At 45.3% G+C, this 24002-nt stretch overlaps 1 protein-coding gene across 3 annotated transcripts in view; it reads right to left on the bottom strand.

Annotated features, from left to right (window-relative positions):
* The window catches only part of AFF2 (ALF transcription elongation factor 2), a gene marked incomplete at both ends in the record, with an annotated part of 485583 nt that extends 462111 nt beyond the window's left edge, over positions 1 to 23472 (bottom strand). For all 3 annotated transcript variants that reach the window (XM_082681834.1, XM_082681833.1, XM_082681835.1), the window contains one exon: positions 23426 to 23472. In XM_082681834.1, coding sequence (XP_082537960.1) covers positions 23426 to 23472 — 47 coding nt within the window. The remainder of the gene's footprint in view (positions 1 to 23425) is intronic.
* Positions 23473 to 24002: the final 530 nt, after the last annotated feature.

The following is a 24002-nucleotide window of genomic DNA, read 5'->3' as shown; positions in this document are numbered from 1 at the left end:
ACTGAGCTGAGATTATCACCCACATACTTGTATAGTGGTAGTTTAGTGATAAGTGTCACAATTTTGTTTGTTCTTTATGAGCTTTAACATTAGCCAGACCTTTTTGATTAAAGTCAATATTAGCTCTACAATATTGACATTGGCTGTAGTTTAGATTTTAAATCAAAGCTCTTTTAATGTCTTATGTTTGGTTATAGAAAGAAAGAAAAAGAAACCAGTGATGCTAACCTGTCTCTCTCTCTCTCTCTCTCTCTCTCTCTCTCTCTCTCTCTCTTTTCTCTCTCTCTCTCTCACACACACAAATGACATTTTTGTACTCACTTGCCTTTATACAGTTAGCATGGCCAATATAGCAGGAAAATATTACCCAAACTATTTCTTCCTAACAGAATTCTGACATCTCTGTTTTTCACTTTTAACAAGCTACAGTTACAACTGCAGTTGAAGCTTTCTGTATGGGTAATTTGCATTCCAAAAATACTAGAAAATTCGACTGACCTAATTTCTCAAAACTCGTTACTTTAGAACAACACTTAAAAGGGAGAGGTGCCCACAACAGTTGTCAACAAGTAGACTGAGTACTTCATAAGTCGTGGCTCCAAATGGTGATGTGGCAGCCACAGCCCGGAGTCAAGAAGACACACACGCTGCCTGCTGCCTGGGTATAAAATGTCTCCGAGTTTCCGTATGAAAACAGCCCTGAGAATGAGAAAGTGCTCTGTACACCTGGCTTCTTATGTAGTCGTAAGTTTATCAGTTCAGACTTTGTCTCTACATTCCCTTTATGGTGGAAATATTCTGGAAAACTCTACGTGACTGAATGTGCATGAAAATCAAGTATCCGGGGATCCTTTTTTAGTCCCTCTGTATCTTTATTTATGAAAATGTTTTAAATTGGGGAGGGGGGTTGCGCTAGGAAAAGAACTCAATTCTACAGCCAAATTCATGAGTGAGACTGACACTTTAAAAATAATTTCCTTTGGGAATTCCATATGGTACATTTGGAAAGGCAAATTTTAATACTAAGTTCCTGGGGAAGTACTTATCTGAAAGGCAATGAAGAAATGAGAAGTAAACTGAACCATTAGCCTCCAAAAATAGAATATTTCTGGAAAGTATAAAGTCATACAAACCCTTCTGGAACAATATTTATAAAATGGGCAAATTAAAAATGGAAAGGCAAAAATACATGACTCCTCTTCTCTCTGGGGGGCATTTATGTACTTTTTTACCCTCCTTCCCACCTTGAATTGAAAGGCTAGGTTAGAGTCTACAGGAGGGAGACAGACAATTCTCAAATCGTCACCACCACCAAGACCTCACACACACACACACACACACACACACAGACTTTAAGCCAAGTTGTAGATCAGTACTGAAATGCTAACAGTAAGTTTAAGTGGCAAGAGAGAAGGGTTTTCTTCTGTGGTGTCCCATGCTTTGAATGAGAATCACACTGCCTGACAGCTAAGAGCCACTTTGAAAATCGAAGCGTTCGGTACACAGAGGAGAATTCTCTGTGTGTGTGTGTGTGTGTGTGTGTGTGTGTGTGTGTGTGTGTGTGTGTGTGTGTGTGTGTGTGTGTGTGTGTGGTCTTGGTGGTGGTGATGGTTTGAGAATTGTCTGCTGCCCAGATGATGGCCCTGAGAAGTTTGTCATTTCTTTCTCAATCTGGAGGAACTTAATCCAAGGATTTTTCTGAAGCAGTGACAGAGCTGAAATATCTGCTATGAACTACATGAAAGAAAAGCAAAGCAGTTATAATTCACTTCTAAACTTGCACAATTTTAAAGCCGCCAAGGAACAGAGATTAATATTGGGGGATTATTTTAGAAACAGGCGATCCAATTTGTTTTTCTTTGCATGAAATCAAACCAAGTAGGCTTCAACTTTGATCCGAATTTCAGAACCTTTCTTATAAATGGTTGCTAACATCTCTATCTGTGCTGCAAGAGAGCTATTTTCACTAGAACTACACGGTATATAATGGAAGTCAGAGTTGTAAATCACTGGGCCATCTGTCCTTACGCTGTCACAAATCATACATGGAGGAGCATACATTGTATAATGAAAATAGACTGACGAACTTTTCAAGTTTACATGCTTCTGAGTTAAATAATCCTCTGTCCCACACGTTTCTGAGATTCTCCAACAATATGTTTGATGAATCGGTTTAATTACGTGAATGGGGTACGTGTGCACGTGTATGTTTTACAATGTCACTATCACAAATCCAAAGGAATCCATGCAGTTGACTTGACATTTTCACTTAAAATGAATATAAATCATGTTAATCACATACAGAACCTAGATCTATTGGCCTCATTTTTCTCATTTGGTTATTAATGTTGAAAATATATATTAACATTAACAGAATAATATCTCACTTCCATCTTAATGAAGATTTATATGCATACACATCACCCTTGCATTCCACAAGGATGCTGCCGGGAGCGAGCGTTTTAGTGGCTGGAGTTGAATTCCAATTTCAGGGATGTTTTCTCAGTGCTCTCACCGACACAAAATTTGATCTCAGGAAAGTTCCATGATCTCTCTGTGCCTCAGTTTCTCTTTTCATTAGGGGGTGTGCCTCTGTGTGTGTGTGTGTGTGTGAGATCATATAGCCTGGTTCTTTACACTAAGGTATTGGAATGGTTTATAAATGAGTATTGTGCCAGCAGGCTTAAGTTGCAATAAATGAAAATATAAACATGATCACATCAACAAGATAGGGACATCTTAATAAAATAGGGTTGCTGAGGGTTTTTTGCTAGCCTGAGTCACTCGAAATACACATGAATCATAAGAAACTATGCAATTTTATAATGTAAAGGAACTGTACCAGCCACTGTACATTAAAAGTCTTTTGAAAGACCTGATGTGCACTTAAAATTGAACCCCCCTCACTGTAGCCCTAAAACAAATAGTAAAACAGTGAATACGAAACTGACAAGGTCCCTGCAGCATGCAGCATGGTCCCCCAGCAGTAAGGAACTGAAATTTTCCCTCAAAGCCTTTTTTTTTTTTTTTTTTTTTGCGGTACGCGGGCCTCTCACTGTTGTGGCCTCTCCCGTTGTGGAGCACAGGCTCCGGACGCGCAGGCTCAGCGGCCATGGCTCACGGGCCCAGCCGCTCCGCGGCATGTGGGATCCTCCCAGACCGGGGCACGAACCCGCGTCCCCTGCGTCGGCAGGTGGACTCTCAACCACTGCGCCACCAGGGAAGCCCCCTCAAAGCCTTTTTTTTCAGTCCTTTGTAGATATGATGTACACCTGTTTCCATAAACAAGAGAGTGCATGCCCACCTCCTCATACAAAATGCCCAAGAAAACACACAGAATGTGAAACTGTCCCCATCAGCAGATGGGCCGGAGACGAGCTGGTCGTCCTGCCCCACACAAATGTGAGCGGCGCCTTGTCAAGGGCCCCTGTGACAGCCCACGGGGTTAAAGATAGCGCACCGTGCACCTGCAACTTTTGGAGAAGAAGTGAAGACTTGAGGTCCAGCGGGGGCAACCCGATTTCCTCTTGTCATCAGGACGCAGGTGGCCAGCAAACAGCAGCCACAGTTTGACTCTTTTGCATTAGTTTTTTTCGGGGCACACCTAGGAAAAGAACAGCGCGGGGAGGCTTTAGGCGCCCAAAGGAAGCCAGCTGCGCGGCCTGGGCAGCCCTCAGCACCGAGGGCAAGGTGCCCTGGCAGAAGCTGCGTGGGACGCTCCCTGCCCCTGTTTACTGCCCTGACCTGGCAATGACATGAACTCCGCAGCAAACGGATGCAACGGGGGAGAGTGGAGTGCGGTCATGGAGGGAGCGAGGCCCGGTCCAGGGACGCCATTCTCAACCTCTGCGCAAGGGAGGCCTGGACACAACTCATTTCACTGCTCTCTTCCTTTTTTACACTGAATCCACATGCTCAAAAGTAGAAAAATGAGAATTTACGATCAGGTCCAACCTGATCTGAAATATTCACGTGCAATTCCACATGGCCCCAACTGAGAACCTCGGTGGTCACGCAGCCCTTGCTTTCACACCAGGACAAATCCAAGGATTGGCATTAGCAGGGGTGGAAATCCCTGAAGATCACTCACTCACACACACACACACACACACACACACAGAGGAATATATAATTTGGTTCTAAGCACTTCTTAATGTTTATGATAGAGAGTTAACACGTCTTGATAACAAAAACGATCTCATATGAAATATGTTCAGTGTTAATTTCTGAAAGCAGACATGCTGTTTTTTAAGGGAACTTCTTAGCAAGAGGAAGGCAAAAGTGTTCCCTCCCCACTGCCCCCGGGCTGCAGAACTTTAGTGAGTTACACCTGAATGTACCTTAAGTTGGAGTGATTGCTAGAGGCTGCGCTGGGTTTGCAATTAGGCGTCCTGTGCGTTGTAAGAGGGGGCAGGGATGGTGACAGTGGCACCATCGGAAGGCCCCCTGGGATGGTACCTGGTCTGGTGATCTGCCTCCAGGCTCCTAGGCCTGCTTCTCTCAAACCACGGCCCGTGAGGAGGAAGCAGGTTAGGGCCGTGACTATTCCAAGTTCATCTCCAGTGCGTAGTAGAGGCCACACACAGATCAATGACTGCAGCGCCCTTAGCCATCATGATGCCTTTATGCTTCACTCAGCTGTTTGACTTCCACACAAAGACTTCTTCTCAGGGGCACTGTTTGGGTCATTACAGAATGGGCTTGTCAGAGGGCTTTGTAATTGTAACCATAAACAAATTACTTTAGGAAAAAGGCCAGAGCCACCGGCAGCAATCAAAGAGATTTGTCAAGACTGTTTCCGATTATTTTATATCAGATTCCTTATTAAATAGAAAAAAAACGAAGTGACTGCAGGTGAAGCGATAATCATTTTTGCAAAAGCTGTAATGTCTAAAGTAACAGACATACTATAACTGAGGCATGGAAGTTATTTCCACTTTAAGACATTTAATTTCAGATGACGAATTAGGATAAATGCCTGCCCTCTGTGAAGAGCTGAATGAAAGTTCTGCTTAAGGGGAGTCAATTCCCTGCTCAGTTTAAATATACTCAGAAAGTCATTTTATCGCGTCCAAAACAGAGGCAGCTGAGCCAGTGTTAAGAAGGACCGAAAGAGTCCTGTGACCTAGCAAGTCCAGTCAACCCAGCACAGAAACATGGCAGCCCAGTGCCTGCCACCTGGAGGCCCCTGGCACACTAAGGGATTCAGAACTGAACTCGACCTGGTCGGACCTTTATGCCTCATAGTTTTACCCCTCGGCCAAACATGCGTTTCTCGCGGCAAGTGGGAGTGGGGCTGCTGGGAGGGTTCTAAAAAGCTTACTTTTTAAAATGCACAGACGCTGCTAGAACATCAAATGGCTCTTACAAACAACGTTTTGATGAGTTAAGTGTAAATGAATCAGAAACATATGGATTACATTTCCCTCCAAACACACAGGGGTCTCAAAATTAAAGAGGGAAAAAGGGCTGAATCCAAAAGCGATTGAAAATACTTCTAGACAGGCAGCAGGCCCAGAATGCATCCTGGACGCTAATGGATTTTATAAGTTTGAAAAATGTTGGAGAGTTAAAGTTCCCTCTTTGAAGCATCTCAGATGTAAGCTTGTTTTATATGATTTTTTTTTCCTTTCAATGCACAAGTGTTCAGGGCATCTGGCATTGATTATTTTCTTCTTTAAAAAAAAAGAGTGTTTAAAATAAAATAATGGCATAATTTGTTTAGACAAAACAGCCCTCAACCAGACAAAAAGGCGAACAGAGGGTGGTGGGATAGGGTATCAGGAGCACACATCTTAAGAGTTCAAGTTTCACGAAAGCCTAGAATCTACAGCTAGCTTATGTACGCTTGCATGTATGTGGTGTACCGATATGTGTATCTATACATGCGGACATAAGTACCTACGTATATACCCACACAGGTAAACATTATCATTAACTTATTTCCTCAGGTCTTGAATGGCCCATTTTACTGCCACACGCGGAGTATTTGCCCATGGACACGAGGAACGGTTCAAATTCCTCTTTGAATTTTCAGGCTCTCTTTTTCCCATTTTTAAAAAGAATTTGTAGTTTCTTCCACTTTGTATTATTCCGTCTACATGAGTGGAGGACAGACATTCACTACCAGCCGAACTGAACCAGAAATTGCTATGAGTGATTTCACCTAAAGATGTGTTTAAAGACTGCAATATTTAGTCCATGATGTTACGAACAAAGATGAAAAAGATGCTTAGGTTTTATTTCAGAAGCACACAGAAAGGGAGTGGAGAAGAGGGAGGTAAATATCCATTCTCCATTGTGAGAGATGCTGACACCTCACTCCTGACCTGGAGAATAGTCAACCGCATTCTGTAACAAGCCCGTCAATAGCCAAAGGGAGTCAGGTCCCCGCACGAAGACACTGGCTGCACAGCCTCTATTTAGATAAGGTTCCGTTAAAACGCCAATAGGCTCCGTGTGTCGAGCTCGCAAATCGGCCAAGAAAAATTTTAAAAGCCTATATATGTCAGTGATTTCCAATCCTTTTAATTAAAACAAATTTTTTTTTAAAATTTGGACTGTTGATGCTGTTTTCATTGTTTTTTGCATTTTATGTGGCAGTAATCTTCCTCATCTCCCCTTCACACCCCACGCCCCAAAAGTCAGGCAAAACATTGTGAGCTCTATACTTTTAAAATTTAAAGTGAATTTAATGTGATTTGACTTGAGCGTTATTTTCCAACAATTGCAAGCTTGAGATTCACAGCCAATGCCCTCTACTGCAGGTTTTCTCCTGAGGAATTTTAAAGTGTCATAAAAACTCAGCAGTTGAAACAACCTCAAAGGTCATCTAGTTCAACCTTTATCTAATGCTGGAATCCCCTCTACAACATTCCTGATAAGGGTCATACAGTCTTAGCTTAAACGCCAGACATACATACTCCTCTACCTAAAACTCCACGAGGTAACATCCACTCAAGTGGAAAGTGACCCAACACCACAGGCCACCCCTTCCCCTCCCCATCAAAGCTCAGTCATATGTGGGGTCATTGCTCAGGGCAGTCATGTATTAACTCCTCTTGTAGGATGAACGGGCCACGCCGACAAAGCACTGAAAATACAACAGACCACTGCCCAATTACGTACAATCAACTTCTTGAAGCAAAGGCTGTCATCTGTCACCCATGCTGATACTCAAGGTGGCTCTCTGGAAGAACACAGCTGGCTCTGTTTGGTCTTATTAGCAAAATCCATACTCCAGGGCCAAGACTCGCCCAGGACAAAATGGAATCTAAAGTCTCTTTAATAGACTATTTGCCCAAGTCAAGATGAGTCTCTAGTCTGGAATCTAAACTAAATATTTCTAAAAAGCATTTGGTAGCAAGAAACTATTCATCTTAGGATGCCTGTGAAGAGCTACGGGCATGCCCTACGACAAAGATGTGTGAAAACATTCTTTTCCAGTTTAGAGTCCCTTTAGCAAAAAGACTTCATACCGTACAGCTGAATTCAGGGGTTTACAATAACTCATCAATAGTACAGTACAGGAAGTGGTTTGCTGAATACGGACGGAAAGGTTGCAGTAATCAACAGCGCGGTGCAATGTCACAGGGGCTATATTTTGACTTAAGATCCCTCTCGCACAGCAGGTGGAAATAATGAGTACTAGACACTGAAGAAATTATTCAAGGCAGTGCTGGGTCAGTCTAGCTTCCTGGCAGCCACAAAGAAAGCCAGATGCCCTGTGCCATGCGTTTCACCTATGATTGATGACTCAAGCCCTTTCAGAATAGTGTCTTTGGAAATGGTTTGCTGTGGCTCCGGCCAATCCTCTTTGTCATGTCGATCTCCTTCCCATAAATCTCCCGAAGGAATCAACAGGGCAGTGGTCCTCAAGGGTGGGCAAGGAGTATCTGTTTCTGTCATCTTAAAGAGGGCCACAGTCCCTGCGACTGGAGGGACCTCTGCCCAACTCTCATCCTACTTTAAGCATTTAATGATCCGGCTCCAGTGGCCATGTATGCAATGGCCACCATGAGATCCCCAGTGCCTGGCCCATGTAGACACCTACCACATATGTGATGAATGAAGGAACGGATGAATGCCCGTTCTCCTCTTCAGGAGGCAGACACAACACTTAGAATTTCACCCATCACAAAGATGGCTTTCGTACGCGTTGCAAGGAGAGTGGGACCACTCCAGGATTTTGTGTCAGAGTGGCATGCTATTCGGGTCCAATCTCCATCTTGCAAGAGGAAGCCGTGGTCACAGCCAGAGGAAGAGGGGCTTTTCACGCCATCTGAGTAGTAGTTTGTGCAGAGGTGGCCAGCGTGGAGCAACAGCTCAAGCCTTGCCTCTGAGGAGCTGTATTACAGGGCAGTGCTACGGCGCCAGGGTTCGAACCCCAGCTCTGCTGCTACCTACGCTACCTACCTGTGTGATTTGAGCAAGTGACTTAACAACCTCTCTTAGGCCTTAATTCCCCCATCATCAAAATGGCAATCACGAACACGACTACTACCTCACAGGGTTACGGAAGGTTGAAGAGTTTACATGTGGAAGGGGTTCGGAGGATTGCCTGAGGTGCAGCGGCCACTCCATACACGGGATCCATGGTCATCTCCCAAGTGTAGGCCAACATGGCCACAGGGAGAGAGATGCAGTTTCCCAGGAGGCACCGGGGTTCAACATTAGTTATCTCATTCCTTCTGGAAAAGCTCCTGTTAGCCTTTCGATCCTCTGGGGTTCCCATATTGTGGCAATTAAAGGGAAAGATACCCAGAGGGAGGTTTCCCTGGGCAAAGGCTGGTAAGGATCTGCTCTTGCACCGAACTTCTGAAAAAGTGTGTGTGGACCAGGCGGCGAGGCCTCGCTTGGTTCCATCTACCCTAAAAATAGAGCTCGAGCCTTCCAGGCCTGGCCACCTCCCACACGCGTATCTAGACAGGGTCTCCGTGAGTCTCTGCAGGCCATTATCCCAGTGCTGGGACGTCCTGCCCTGAGAAATGAGAACACAGTGAACACGGCAGGGCTGCCCTCAGAGCCGGGGAGGGCTGACGAGAGCAGAAGACATTATACTTCCTCTGTGTGGCCCTTTCTCACAGATGATGGAATGTGCAGCAGAACTGCCCAGATAGGAAGGAACTGGCTGCCGTGAGAGGGAGTTTTATTCTCCTCCCATTTTGGTTTTGGTTTTGTTTTTTGCTTTTGGACCAGCAGAAGCTGGGTAAGCACTGCTAGGGAGAGTGAGGGAAGGCGATGACCAAGGAGCTGGCATAGCTCCGATCCCCGTTAAGGTCTGAAGCTCTAAGGCTCTCCACAAGCGCCGGGACGCGTACCTGGGAGGAGGCGCTCCGGAGAAGCAGCCAGCACCTCTCCTCTCCCCTCCACCTTCGTGAGAACTACTCTAAGGAGTTCACGTGGATTCATGAAAATTGCTCCTATTTCTCCTTCGATTTTTATAGCTTTTCTGATTCTTAAAGTTCAGGTTTTAAACGGGAGATTATCGTTATGGGAAAAAAAGACTGTAGCTCACAGAGAGCCTTAATTCTCCTCTTAATAGTTCCAGAGGGATACAGAGTATCTGTACTGACTCTAAGAAGGCCTCCTCACCCATTGTCTATTTATGAAAATTCAGCCTTATTATTAAACGCCGGCCACGTAAACAAGTGCGGCTTAATTCGCCAAAGCAAAACGGCTAGGATTTCCAATGTCTTTCCATTCTGTTCAACATGAAGGTCTAATAACTTGACAGTTTAAATTCAAGACGCCGCAACAGTTTGGGACCAGAAACTTGGAATTCAATGAAACAGCTTGCAAGATATTAAAGGCTTCTGTCCCCAGAATATGTTTTCTTTTTTTCCAGTGTAGGCTGCTTCATTCACTACAACCTTTCAAACATTGCTCTCATAAAATGCACAAGCAGTCTTTAGGAGAAATTAGTTAAACGGCTCCCAGAAAGCAGTGTTGTTTTTCCCCTTTCGAAACACTGCCGTAAGTATCCCAGCTCACTAAGAAAGGGTAAACAAGTCCGAAAATTTATCACATGTAACAGGTATGATTAAAAGGAGGACTGAAGAGGTCAGTGATGCTCATGCGAGGGGCAGTCCTGTTGTCAATGCATTAGACCTACCCAAGGAAGTGAATAAAACTGCAACTACTGTGCCGTTTACAGGAATAAATGTCAGGAACCCAAAGACAGAGATTGGAGGGGGGGGTGGTGACAGAGCGCGGAGCGCTGCGGAGTTGGAAGTAGCGTCAGGCTTCTTCCTCACGGCTGCTGAGGTCTGGCTGGGCTCCGGGCACACTGACAGAGGAGCCCGAAGTCACAGGAGAGGCGAAGTGAGTTCAAGGACCCACATTACACAAGCCCATTCAACGTGGGGTTGTCCCGCCCCCGATCACCACCACTAAAATAGCTGGAACTCCTTTTCAGAAAAAAGTAGCATCAGAACTTCATTCAGGAAATCCAGGTGCTGGCACACGTTTGAACAAACACGCATTCACAAATCCCCATTTCATGACCTAGCAGCCACACCACCCCGCACAGCCCACAAGGTGAGGCCCACGTTCCCAAGTGAGACCGTGATGGATTCCAAACTTCCCCAGCCCGTGGGGAATAAAAGGAAAGAGAAGGAAAGAGGAGACACAAGAAAACTGCAAAAGTAGCCCTAACGCTGGCACTGCACCTTTTGCTTCCGTTTCTGGCTCTGTAGCTTCAACTTTTCCTTACCAGTATTTACACCCCTGCGGTTTTCTGCTAGTGTCGGTGTTGCTGTTAAATGAATGTGTGTCACACGAACCCAAGACCCTGGCCCATTTCTGTGGAGTCATATAGGCACATTCATTCAGTTACTTTCCCCCTTTCTAATTCCTACGAACGACAGCAAAAAAAATAATTAATTAATTAAAGCTCAACGAAGATTTATGAGGGGACTCGTTTCCCAACTTCTGCCCCTGTAGCTGGGTGAGGCCGCTTAACTAAAACATCTCTGAGAAATGCCATGAGCCATGAAGTTTCTGACTCGCATATCATTTATGATACCCCTGGGGAGCGGGCCTGCCTAAGAAAACCGAGGCCCAGCACCCCATAAGGTTCTCATTACAAACAGGAATTTGCCAGGCCAGATGCACTGGGGGTTGTCAAGCTCTGCAAACTCTCCCCACCAAAAAACTCATAAATTTTGCAGAATATATTGCTTTTCCTTGAATTTTTATGATTATGTTCAATTTCAGGAAACTTACCCCATACTTCATCATTTGCCTTCGTTTTTAAGAGTTATCTGACGTCCATGAAGTTCTATGGACTTTCTACTAATCATGTTTTTTAAATCTTAAAAATATAAGCCTACGTATTTCCAGCCAGCCATGAATTTAAAATCTCCCCCCTTCTTCCAATTTTGGTATGCAATTGCAGGTCGACCAGATTTCGAAGGTTCTCTGCTGGACAAACTCACCTTTCCATCTTCCATTGAGGCAAGGAACCCAAAGAAAGATGGCAATAATGGTGATCAGAGCGTACAAGGTAGTCAAGACTTAGCACTGAAACCGGATGGGTGACACTGTAAGACTCAGAGGCAGGTACTTGCCTGGAGCAGTCACGGTAGCATTCACAGCCCAAGGAAAAGACTCCCCAACCCCAGGGTCAAGGGCATTGGAAATGGTGGACTACAGTTGGACACCTAGGCAAAGTTTGGTGTCCTCCCACATTTTAACTTGGTAGAGTGTATTTTATTGATTCTAGTGCTAGTTTGCTAAATTTACTTTTCATAATACATATTACAGGCTTGAATACTTAACCAATCTCAAATTCGTTACCAACCCCATTTTTCAGCTAATCGTGTATTAAGAGGGGCAATGTCTATAAACCGTTTTGCTGCCTAGCTGTAGCTATGGCGGTTCTTAATGCTACACCCAAACCAGAAGGCATTCTTTACACACCCCAGAAACCCAGAGGCAAGCCAGATGTAATCCTGTGCTAAATCAGATTAGGTGAAGCAGACAAAATCACAACTTTATTCAATGTGTCATTTATCCCGGGTGACTAATGCATTATTTGTATGAAGTTAAAATTGAGCTTTGAGAAACTATGAAATAAATCAAATGCCCTACTTTATGTAATTTTAACAGACAGACCCCATTAGGATTTTACTATGCATAGCTGTTGGTTAAAATCATTGACCAGTATCCTTATAAATTAATCAACCGAGGTAATACTGGCTCTGCTGTCATCATTTGCTACTAATCTACAGTTAGAATTCACTTTAACTTTTCAAGCCTCTTGAAATAGGTTCATCAAATTTCCATTTTTTTGTTCAAAATATATGAGTAACTGTGATGGTTTACAAAAGCCTGTGGTAGAAGTCTGCCACTGGTGTCATTTTTCAATGGCATTAGAGCGTGCATTGGCATTTCATTGTCATTTCAGGGTAAAATGCTAACAGAATCCAACCATAATCATCTTCATCATTCTTGATAGGAACTTTTATCACTCGCGGTCTGAATACATGTGAACTGTTTAAAGTTTAAACTGTTACAGAACTGCAAAACAAACCAATTGGCCAAAATGTCTAATTGTAGCAAAGGGGATATGGTTAATATTTAGTAGTTAGCTTTTTTAAAAAGATCATCATGGCTCTTGCATTCCTCCTGGATCTTTAATACTTGGATATGTTTCATTTCTGATTATGAGACCTAATTTATTAAAAACCCATAAGTATCTACAGTTCCTCCTCCAAATATGTACTTAATGCCTGGTTAGTTTAGCGAACTGGGTGCTTTACCTCCACTAAAATGTCCTAGATTTCTTCAACACCTTTTATCTTTCTGTCTTCCTTGACCTGCATCTCATGACCTTTAACTGTGTACTGTAAAAACAAAAAAATAATATTTAGAGAGTTTTTTTCCCAAGGTTAATTTTAATTAATCTTGAAGTTTTAAGTTACCCATCAGCTCTGATACAGCCGATGTCCAACTCTGTGAAGGCAGTGGGAAAAACACCCATCTTCTGGGGTGCTCGTTCAATATGGTGGTGTGTGTAAAGCATGGAACACAGTGCTTGGCAAATACGAGTTCTCTTACGCTGGCTCTCAAACCATCTTACAGAGTGCTGCAAAATGAACACATAGGGAAACTTTTCTGCACATCCTTGAGATGAAACTGCAATCTGAATCCTCCAGAGGCATAAATAGAATATGTGTTCGGTCTAAAAATACGTTAGGAAAACCCAAATCCTAGGTTAGCCTCCAAAGCAGGAGCTATTTTTAAAACAAAGAAAGAAGGGAGGAAGGAGGGAGGGAGGGAGGGAGGGAGGGAAGGACAAACAAGAAACACGAACAAGGCAGCAGGCTCGGAGGAAAAAAGGCTACCAAAGTATGGAGACAAATATTCAGCAAACGTTGAAGGCATGCTCTCCCCTCCACCTTTGTACTACATGAAAGCCTCATTCTGAAGACAGTAACAATTTAAGACACCTTTTTAAAAAAAAGTCTGCAAAATTACCCTTACAGCACTGTCATAGATACTAAATGTAGGTGCACCCCGCAAAAAGAAACTGCTACGCGTAGCAATCTAAAATCACAAATTTGATAAGTTTAGGGTTGCTTAGGAGAGATTACACTCATCAACAAAGAATTCCCCACAGGATTCCTAGCAAGCAGGTGTACACAGAGAGACTTACTTTATAAAACTTTAATAAGCAGGCTATTTCAGGAGTCTAGCTGTTGAACACATCTACCTGTACCTACCTGTCTGACCATCGTGATTTTAGATCTTCTCTTAGACCTCATTCTTGCACCTCTGAACTCTCTCTTCACAAATCTGATCACACAAAGCATTAAGCAGGTTACTGTATATCAACCCATTGATTTATTCAACAAAAAGTAACTGAGCGCCTACTGTGTGCCACTCTTCTAAGCACTGCAGATGCAGTGGTAAATAGTGCCGCCCCCCAAAGAACTCCCCCCTCATTGAGCCCACGTTCAATGCATCTTCCTCCCGAGCACCGAATCTTGTGCTTACACCAAAGAGGAGCAGAATCGAGCATCTCTTGTTGGAGTAGATATCAGGTCAGTTACACCTCATATATGGTTATGGACTCCAACCCAATGCTGGCTTGTAAGTACTAAAGATGAGTGCCAAAGGCCTCATCAGCCCAGTCCGCTGCCAAGCCCCGAAGCACACAGGGCTTGCCACTGTTCTAGCATCTCTCCCAGGGCATCACCACGGGCTAGCAGCTCAGCTAAGTATTCACAGCCTGTGCGCTAACTGCAGCTCTGCAGCATACTATCCGTGTGACCTTGGGCAAGTCGCTGAACCCCTCTGTCCCAGTTTCCCTGCCCTGTAAAATAGGGAACTCGGATAACACAAATCAGAGCCGTCACATAGGAAATGTAAGCTCTAATTATTATTTTCACTCATTATTATTAATGTGATTCATTATGGCTTCCCACCTAGAGGTAATATTTTGAAGACCTAGCACGGCGCCTGAATGAATCGGACAAGCCGACGATGCTGCACTCTGAACTGGCTGCATTAGGCTATTACTCTGGGCCAGACGCTAGGATTACACCAATAAAAGACATGTTCTCCTCCCTCAAAACAACTCAGGTGCATTGGACGCCTGTTCAGGGCAGTATGGCAGCTCAGAGGAAGGGTGTCTAACCCGACAGGGCAAGAGTATGTGAGTTTGGGGACGCAGGAGGTATAGGAGGATTGTAGCTAGCGGCTTCCCAGAGACAGAGCTGAGATTCGAAGGATGAGACAGCCAGACGAAGAATTATTTGGTGGCCGAAACAATTCATTATAAACACAGATGTAAACACCAACCAGATGGTACCAAGGCATCAACTTACGCTTTAGGAAAAAGAAAGACTAAAGGAAAAACATCAATACACACCTTCCACAAAAATGAGCTCATAATTTTTTTTAAAAAGGAGAAAGAACAAAAGAACAGATATATCTGGGTACATCTCAAGAGTCGCGATACACGCTTCTTTCGAAAATCGCTACTTTGCCAGCAATTGTGCCAACTTACAAACATTTGTTTCAACTGATTCAGGAAAACAAACTCTCATTTGGTATTTCTTTCAAGAATGCTTGCCTCGATATTTACATAATTCAGACAGTCAAATAATTGTCCAGAATTCTGTGGCTATTCCCCAGCAAATGGTGGTCAGTGGTAATGAGAACACTCCACTCACACAGCAAAACATAACTTCAGCAACTATGTGATGAACGTGAGCTACTATTCAAGCAGTAAACTCCGGGTCCAAAGGCAACTGTTTAACAGCAAGTGTCGGCTGCTCCTGGTCTGCTAAACAGCCCCCATTTCTGGCTTTCCAGTTCGCTCTGGGCATTGCGGAGGACTGCTTCTCCTCCTCTAGCTCACGTTCCCTCTCTCTCCCTGAATCCCTATTTTACTTACATCCATGCCACACCATTCCCCCCAATCCAGGTCTACATTCCACTGTCAAGTCAGTGGGGCCAGAGGTCATCTTCTACATTCCTTTATCTCCCCCTAAAAGTGACTGCCGAGCAAAGCGTTGGGCACAGAGCAGGTACACAGTGCAGACAGTTCTGGAGAGGGTGACAAATACTGAACCAGGACACGAGAGCTCCGGACCTGACCTAGCGTTGTCACGTATGGACTGTACGTCCTTGGGCAAGCTATTTTCCCATCCTGGGCCTTGGTCTCCACATCTGTATGAAGAGGAGGCTGGACCAGATGATGGTGAAGGGCCCTCCAGTCTTGAAACGCTGGGTTTGAGGAACTGATGAATATCTACACACCTGAGCCAAGCCTTTTGCCAGCAAATAAATAATGGCTAATTGATGAGACCTCTCCAGGATTCCACGGCACTCCACCAGAAACATCCATCACGCTGGAATTTAATTTAGTTACTGTGGCTGTGCCGACCTGGCGTGGAACCACCAGTCCCTTTGGAATATTAATTTATTAAAAAAAATTAGTTGACTGACATCCTGGAGGGAGAAATAAAGCCTCTGCGATTGCATTTCTCGTTGTTCACTGGACAGTTAGGTCGTCGTGTACATATTGCCACAGTCAGAAGGTTAAAGTGTCCTCATAACACGCTCCTTCTGGTGGGTTGGTTTGATCAAATCACACTAGAGACCCAAAGACCAAGGAGACATCAGACTCCTAAGAAACTTCTCCCAGTGACTGTTAAAGCCCAGGTTACAATGCAGCACCACTACAAGACGAGTAGGGTTTTATTTTTTATTTATATAAAAAGAAACAATTTCAATGCTATTGCCAGGAGATATGTGGCCTACAAAACACAAAATCTGGACTCCAGGAATATGGTTTAATCAAGGCCACCAGTATCTGCTACTGAGACCTGGTTCTCACTGAAGCCGGTCGATGATGCAAAGAACTATTATTTGGAAATCTAAGCAAAAAAAAAAACCCCATTCTTTATGGGATGGAAGTGATGGGTTTCTTCTTTTCCTTTTCTCCAGCAAAATGAACATTGAAAAAAATAAACAGATGAGTGATTTTAACTTTGTAATGAAAACACAACCTGTTTCCTTAGCTTATTTCCCAATGTGTGGCCTTTATACCTTCCTAGACCAGCACAAGCCTCTTGAACAACCAAATCAAAGATACCTTTCAATCACTGGCTGATTTTCTTTTCAAAATGAAGCAAAATGCACAGGTATATGAAGAATAGCATTCCATAAACTAAGCAATTCATAATCAAAATCAGATTCTAGCTGGAGGGCTATTGTCAGCCCTGCTTAAATCAGGCCATTTTATTTAAGCACTCAGATCATTTCTCTCAGCTCAGTAAGTAGGTGGATGTTAGCAGCTAAGGTCATCGAAAAGATTTACTTTAAAATAAATTCAACAATTGCGAGCACCGCCCTCTCCATGGTATAAAGTGTGCCTCGCTTTGAACATGCATATAAAATTTCATTAAAGTGCAACATAAAAGTTTTACATTAGAGGAACCCAGTGCTGGACCTTTGTTTAACAGTCATGATAATTTATGGCGTGGATCTGCTACAGTTAAGTAGAAAAACAGGCTTCTCACGATGAAATACAAGGCATAAAGGCTGAAACTCAAGGAAAGCTGGAGGAATCCCAACCCTCCGACCACTCAATTCTTCTTCAGATTTTTGTCACACGTACTTCTTCAACGTTCTCCGCACAGATTGAGACACAATACCAGTCCTGTACCCCTCTACCTTCAAAGCTGGTTTTCTCAGTTCTAAGCATATCTTAGGATTCATAGAAATCTATTTTTTAAGCACACTGATAAATAACAGGGGTTCGAGTTTTGCCTTTCCCTATTAAGCTTTTCTTGGTTACCATCCTTCTTTCTCGTTACTTTCTGCGCAAGAGACCAGACTGGCTAGGAGACCTTCAAAAAGTTACAATTAAAACACTATCAGGCAGGCAGAGGGGAGGTATTACCACCAGGATCTAAGCAACTGTCTTTGGAAGACAGAAGCATTTGCATAGAGCCCTCTTGGAGCTGATGGGGCTCTCATATCAATCAACACATGTTTCTTGAGCACCTGTAATGGGAAAGGCACTGTGCTGAATGATGCGAGAGGGCGTACGCCACTGCCTAGAAAGCGGTGTGGCTATCTAAACACAAACGACTTAATGCAACAGTAGTGACTCAGTAAAAAGAACACTAAACACAAATCCTGAGACCATCCACACACTGTGAAAACTTAGGCAAGTCACTTAACCTCTCTGAACTTCAGTTTTCGTGTCTACAAAACGGAGCCAGTAAGACCAGTCCTGACAAACGCACGTGGTTATTGTGAGGATCAAATCAAATGATAGATGTGGTAAGTTATAAAGCTTTGGAAAGAAATGTTATCAAGATCCTATGCCCAGCTTTGAGGCTCCCAATTAACTAGACAATATACCATGGCCTTCTTTAAGTTCAGGTACCAAATCTTCAAAATTAGGGTATTCGAATTTAAATGGACAGTTCTCAAGGACTTGAGCTTTGCCATCTATATATATATATCATACATACTATACATGAATGGCAAATTACAATACACATATTGTAATTTGCCATTCATACGTTTTCATTAAAGGGGCATCCATGAAAGAAGTGCTAAGGGATTGTACCATTACATAAATTGTTCCTTATTCAATTAAAAGAAAAAAGCAGAGTTCCATGGCTAGTCGATTACATGGTAATTCCACAGATTCTTTTTTTTACACAAGCATCATACACACAGTCCAATCCGTTTGTTTCAGTGAGAGCTAAATGCTCGAACCCACACAGGAACAATAAATAATAGGCAATGAGGTTTTGCAGAAAGGCACTTGAGCTGGAAATTGGGAGATGCGGATTCCTGACCCAGCCCTACTACTAACCAGGCTGTGTGAGCTTAGGTGAGTCAATCAACCTCTCCACGTGTACGTTCTGATTCACAATGACCGAATGAGATGATGTATGGAGAAGGATCCCACCTGTTGGAAAGGCTCAGACAATATGTCAGTTGTTGCTGGTGCAGGTTCTGGGATCAGCTCCATCTAGGCTGGAACCTGAATTGCATCACTGAGTATCTACTGCCTCCATTTCTTCATCCAAAAATGGAAATCATAATAGGTCCCATCTCATAAAGTTGTCTGAAGGATTAAGTGAGACTGAGTATTTAAAGCACTAGCTACTCCGTCATGTTTGGGGCACAGAGTAAACACCCAAATAACAGTAGCAACAACGAGGATGCGTCCTACTACAGATACAGGTGAAACACACACACACACACACACACACGACACACTCCTCAGAAAGGTTTCTCCAGGTTGTGGTCTTGAGTTCTTAAATCAGCAACACATTTCTTTCCATTATCAGTAAACAAGTTTTTAAAATCTCTTTCTTTATCCCACAGCAATCAGAAAAAGACAAAATTAAAAGTGAAAAATGTAGTCACTGTACCAGTTGTTTTGTCTACATGACAGGCTAATCAAGTATGTGGTAGTTTCCCTTTCTGAGGTATGAGCTATAAGCTCATAGGACTATGGCTTCTAGATTGTTCCAGAGATGGCCATTTTATTGGGCTTTTACGATTCTGAAATTGTTAAATATGTGCAGATTTTTCATGCAAGAAATAGTCCCAGCTAAGAATAATGGGCATGAAATAAAGGTTCGGCACATTAAAACCATTCCTATTCAACAGTAATGAGCATGTTTAAATACGATATAATTTTTATCCATCTACAAAACGCTTAAATGTTTGGAATCTCGTTTATGTCTATAATGACAGATTCATATTTGAGGCAGTCGTTTTCAATCTTGATTTGTATATTTTAAAGTTGTTAAATGCTTGACTGAATCATTAGCAAAACAATTCATGTATCATTAAACTGATTTCTAACATGAGATAATTTTCTTCCTTGTCCAATAGACGTGCCTTCTAAGATTTACGGGGACAGCATTTATCTTTGGGGGTTTCAGTGGGTGTGGAGGAGACCTCGTCACTAGCTAATTTCACCACCTTGAGTCTCGCCCTCCCATATACTCCCTTAAGAAACTCAAGCCCAAGTGGTTTGCTGAATGAATGCTCAAACAAGCCGGAGAATGCATATTGTACCAGCAAAAAAAAGACCACTGACTGTCTCCCTTGCAGTGGAAAACAAACAGAGGGGGAGGGGGAAAGATAAATGGCTGGAGGTAGAGAAAGAGAAATCCTGGCAACCTGGAGGCGCCGCCCCGCCCCCTCCACATTCCTGCCACCCCCAGGTAGACCAAGGTTGCGTTCCCTGTCTCTCCCCGACCTTCCCATCCATAAACAGGCCTCTTCCACTCTTCCGGAGGATTGCAGCGCAGGAGGCCTCCAAGATCTGTGTGCGCAGAGCAGGGGGAAGCAGCCGGGCTGCTGCAGTGCATGGGCCATGCCCAGCTGGAGCTGAAACAGTTCACTTTTGTCTGGAGAGCAGGGTCCCCGCCCCCCATGGCTGAGGGAAACTGGGGAAAGCGGGGCTGCTGGGGCAGCCCCGGGGGAGGAGAAGCCTGGCCCGCACATGGCCCCTTCCCAGCCTGGACGGCCCCACACAGACCTTTGAACTTTCTATTTATATAACAGTTTAGTGAGTTTAAGTCTCTTCCTGTGTAACTGCCCGTTTGCAAGCTCGCCTCTAATTAGGCTACTTGTGAGACACCACATAAAAACTACAAACCATGGATGCCGGCCTCCGTCCTTCGCTGTGAGAAGTCGGCCACTGTCACAATGGCTTAACTACAATTTTCACCAGGCTTTTGAACATTGTGATTTTGCTATCACAGTGGTTTCCTTTTCCCTTTTTATTTTTTAGAATGAGCCCTTTGCTGTATCTATCTTCCCTTCTTTCCTTCTTTCTTTTTCAATAATAAAAAGAAGATAAGCATCTCTACAAAAAACCTCGGCCTGTCACGAAGCAACACCTAATCAATATGGGAGGGGTGCTTGCAGGGTGGAAAGGCTGTGCACTTGGTAGGCCCTCGGATTTTGCTGGTAAACAAGTCCAAATCTAGCCACGTGATCTCCAGACACCTCAAGAATTCATTTACTGGGTTACCACAGACAAGTCTACGGAGTGATTTCAACGATAAAATTTGATTTTTTTCCCTTTACCTTTTTTTCTTTTTTTTAAGAGCAAGTGGTGTCTTTGGTGCACACAGCCATCTGCGCCTTCCTCTTCTTTCACAGAATGGTTCATATTAAACTCAGACACAGGTGAACATTGCTCATTCACCCAGGAATCTTGAAGAACGAGAGCTCTGGCCCTTTAATCGACTCCAGAGCATGACCCATTAAGAGATTCTTGCGGTGTGTGAAGTCCAGGGCTCTGTTCCGTTAGGCACCGAGCACTCCCAGACTCGGCACATCCACACTGCAGTCACCCGTGCCCCATCCTTTCCATTTGCATTCCTCCTGACAAATGTGTATGTCTCTAAATGGGCACGCACTTTTTGCTTACTGTAGTCTAGTGTTTGCAAATGACACAGATGCCTGTGTCTGTAAAGTCTTTCCTCATTAAGTCTTGGAAGATGAGTTTGTGTTTTAGCTGGCCTGATCCAGTTATTGTCAGACATCTAGGGTTGCGGTAGAGATGGCTCAGAGCTCTCTGTTCCACAAGTGACTGCTGAGAAGAGATCCAATGGAAATGAGATCCTTAACTTGGCTGGCGCCTTTTTCTTCCTAGGACCTCCTGGGGAGTTAGGGGTGGGGAGCAATGGATGCCATCAGTCTAAGCAACTACTTGCTCCCCAGGAGGGGAAGTAAACATATAATGAACATGTAATTGGCATGCTCTGAATGTCCAAAGAGAGTTTGGAAAGGTACACACTCCCATTCAAGGCAATAGCAAGCTTTTTAGTTCATCCACTATTCACATTGATGTTCCTTTTCTCTGTCGGGGTGTACAACACACAGGCGCACAACCGCATTACAAATGTTTACAAACACAGATGCACAAGGAAGCTTGCCCCTCACGATCAAACAGTAAGAAGGAGAAATTTTCCTGGAACGTGTGCACAGAGGGAAAAGGCCAGCTTATTTATGCAGACGCGTTATACTAATTCATCGGTATTTCACATAATATCCACGGAGTGTCCAAGTCTGCATGTTTCTTAACTGATGTGGCATAGTCAGGGATAGTTTCCAAAAAGGGACAAAAAGAAATCACAACTAAAAGAGCCCACCTCCTTTAAATATGCAACTGCATGTGCCTAAGATTAAACTGAAATTAAAACAATATAATAAACATGTTTTTAAAAACCTAATACCTTGTATATGTGTTTAACATTTGAACTACACCCACAAAATCACTTATAACGTCTGTTAAATTAATGATGTTACCCACACCATATATTAGGCAAATTGTATGCAAATAGTAATGCTGTGGTTATCAGTGGTGTGCAAAATAAACCAGCAAAGCAGGGTAAAGGCTGTATACAGGAGCGTAATATTTAACTGAGCAGTAATTTTACCGTGATCTTTACTTTTAAATAACAACAGCATGGTTGTTAAAAACTGTAACCTGTTTTTCTGCAGAGCTGATAAAACCCTGTATGGTGTCAAAAATGCCTTACAGATTAATACTGATACAGTGTAATTTGTGGCTTCAAGGATTTACCCAGAATCGCTGTAAAATAAAATGTATTTAACTTCTGATTATCTTGGATTTGCAACTAAAGGAGTCATGATTGACATGATGAAGCTATTGGCTAAGAGTATGACCCTTTTCTAAAGAAGGAGATTGCCTAAAATATCACATCAGCAAAGGGAAATCCTTGTAAAAATACACAGCATTCATCGTCAACGGCTGCCAGTACTTTAACATTGCAAAAGATTTCGCACTGTCGGTCGCTACTATAGATTATTCCAACTACATTTGAAAAGGCAATAGCCAAGAGTGCAATTCGAAGTCGCTGCCGCCGCGCCTTCCCCCCGTCTAATTCCATAGGCTGTGGGGGGAAATCGATACGTTAGAATGTTATGACAAATTAACAGTGATAACGTTGGTGCAGGAGGTGAAGCTTCTGTAAAAGTTAACAGATACGCATATCTATTTATACACACGCGCGCGCGCATCACGCAGACTAACAACTTTCCGGCTCCCCAGTCACCTCTGCACCATCTTTCACAAACCTCTCGGGGACAAGCTGACGGTATTTGGGGAAGAGCCGACTAAACCTGTGAATCCGAGCTGGGTGCCCATTAAACCCACAAACCTGCGGCTGCCTCCCAGTGCGGGGCGGACGGGGGCCCGGCCGCTAATTAAATGTGCGTTGACGTCGGAGCGGCCAACTTTAGGGGCCAACTTCAAAAACCCTCAGTCTGGAAAGCCAGACGCCGCGGTCGGCCCGGACCGGGTGTCCCCCGCGCGGTGGCCCCCGAAGCCGCCGCTCGGCGCCCGAGTGCGGGGAACTTGGGCCGAGCGGGTGGCAGGGAAGGTGTGCGCGCCGCGCCGTGCGGGGACCGGGGTGGCGGCGGGGGCGGTGGCCGCCGAGGAAGCAGAGGGCCGCCGGTGGCACCTCGCCGCTGCCTGCCCCCCGCGGCCGGCCGCCGGCGTCGGGCACCTGGAAAGTTGGGGGCATTTCGGGCGGGCAGCATCCGGTGCGCTGGGAAGGCCACCCGGCCAGCCGTTCGGGGAGAAAATCCCGGCGGAGGTCGCGCGCCTCAGCCCCCGGGCAGCACAGGATCCGATTTGGGCCAGACGCAACTCTTTAGACTTGGAGTGTCAAACGACGCCCTCGGGACCTGCATCCCTCCCTCGGTCCGCACCTCCCCCCACCCGGGCACCCGACCGAGGAGTCGCGGCGGCCGGGGCCAGAGGTGGCCAAGAGCAAGTGGGAAGGCGTCCCGGGCGCCCCACCAAACCCCGGCTCCTCTTAACAAAGGCGAAAAGCCCAGCCCCGGCCCAGGGACCCGCGCAGCCAAGGAGAAGGCAAAAATCAACACCTACCACTGCTGCTCCAAGTCCCAGTCCCTGAAAAAGTCGAATAGATCCATAGCGGCCGGGCGGCTGCGGCGGCCGGGCGTCCGTCCCTGCTGGCGACGGGTCTGCGCGGCTCTCGGCGCGGCTCGCTCGCTGCTCTCCGGCCCTCCCGCCCGGCTAAAAGTGCCCGGGCCGCATCGGCGGCGGCGGCGGGCGCCGGAGGTGCCGGGTCCTGCGCTCTGGGGCGGCGACGGCGGCGGCGGCACCGGGCGGGCAAGTGCCTGGCCGCCCGCTCGGCTCCGCTCGGTCCGCGGCTGCCCGCGCGCCCAGCGCCCCGACGCTGCGGCGGCAGCCGCTGCGGGCTCGAGCCGGCGAGGCCGCCCGCCTGGCGGGCTGCGGGCCGGCGGCGGCGGCGGCGGCGGCGGCCTCGGCGGCGGCGGCGGGGGCGGCCGGGGCAGCGGCAGCGGCGCGGCGCGGCGCGGCAGCCGGGGCGGCAGCGGCGGCGGCGGCGGCGGCTGCACAGGCGGCGGCGGCGGCCGCGGCAGCATCACACACTTACACACTCACAGGGGGCGGAGCCTGGACAGCCCGAAGCCGCGACATG

Source organism: Grampus griseus, assembly GCF_964374135.1.
Source record: "Grampus griseus genome assembly, chromosome: X".
Lineage (NCBI taxonomy): Eukaryota > Metazoa > Chordata > Mammalia > Artiodactyla > Delphinidae > Grampus > Grampus griseus.
The sequence above is the reverse complement of the archived record's forward strand: the minus strand, read 5'-3'. Positions and strand labels throughout refer to the sequence as shown.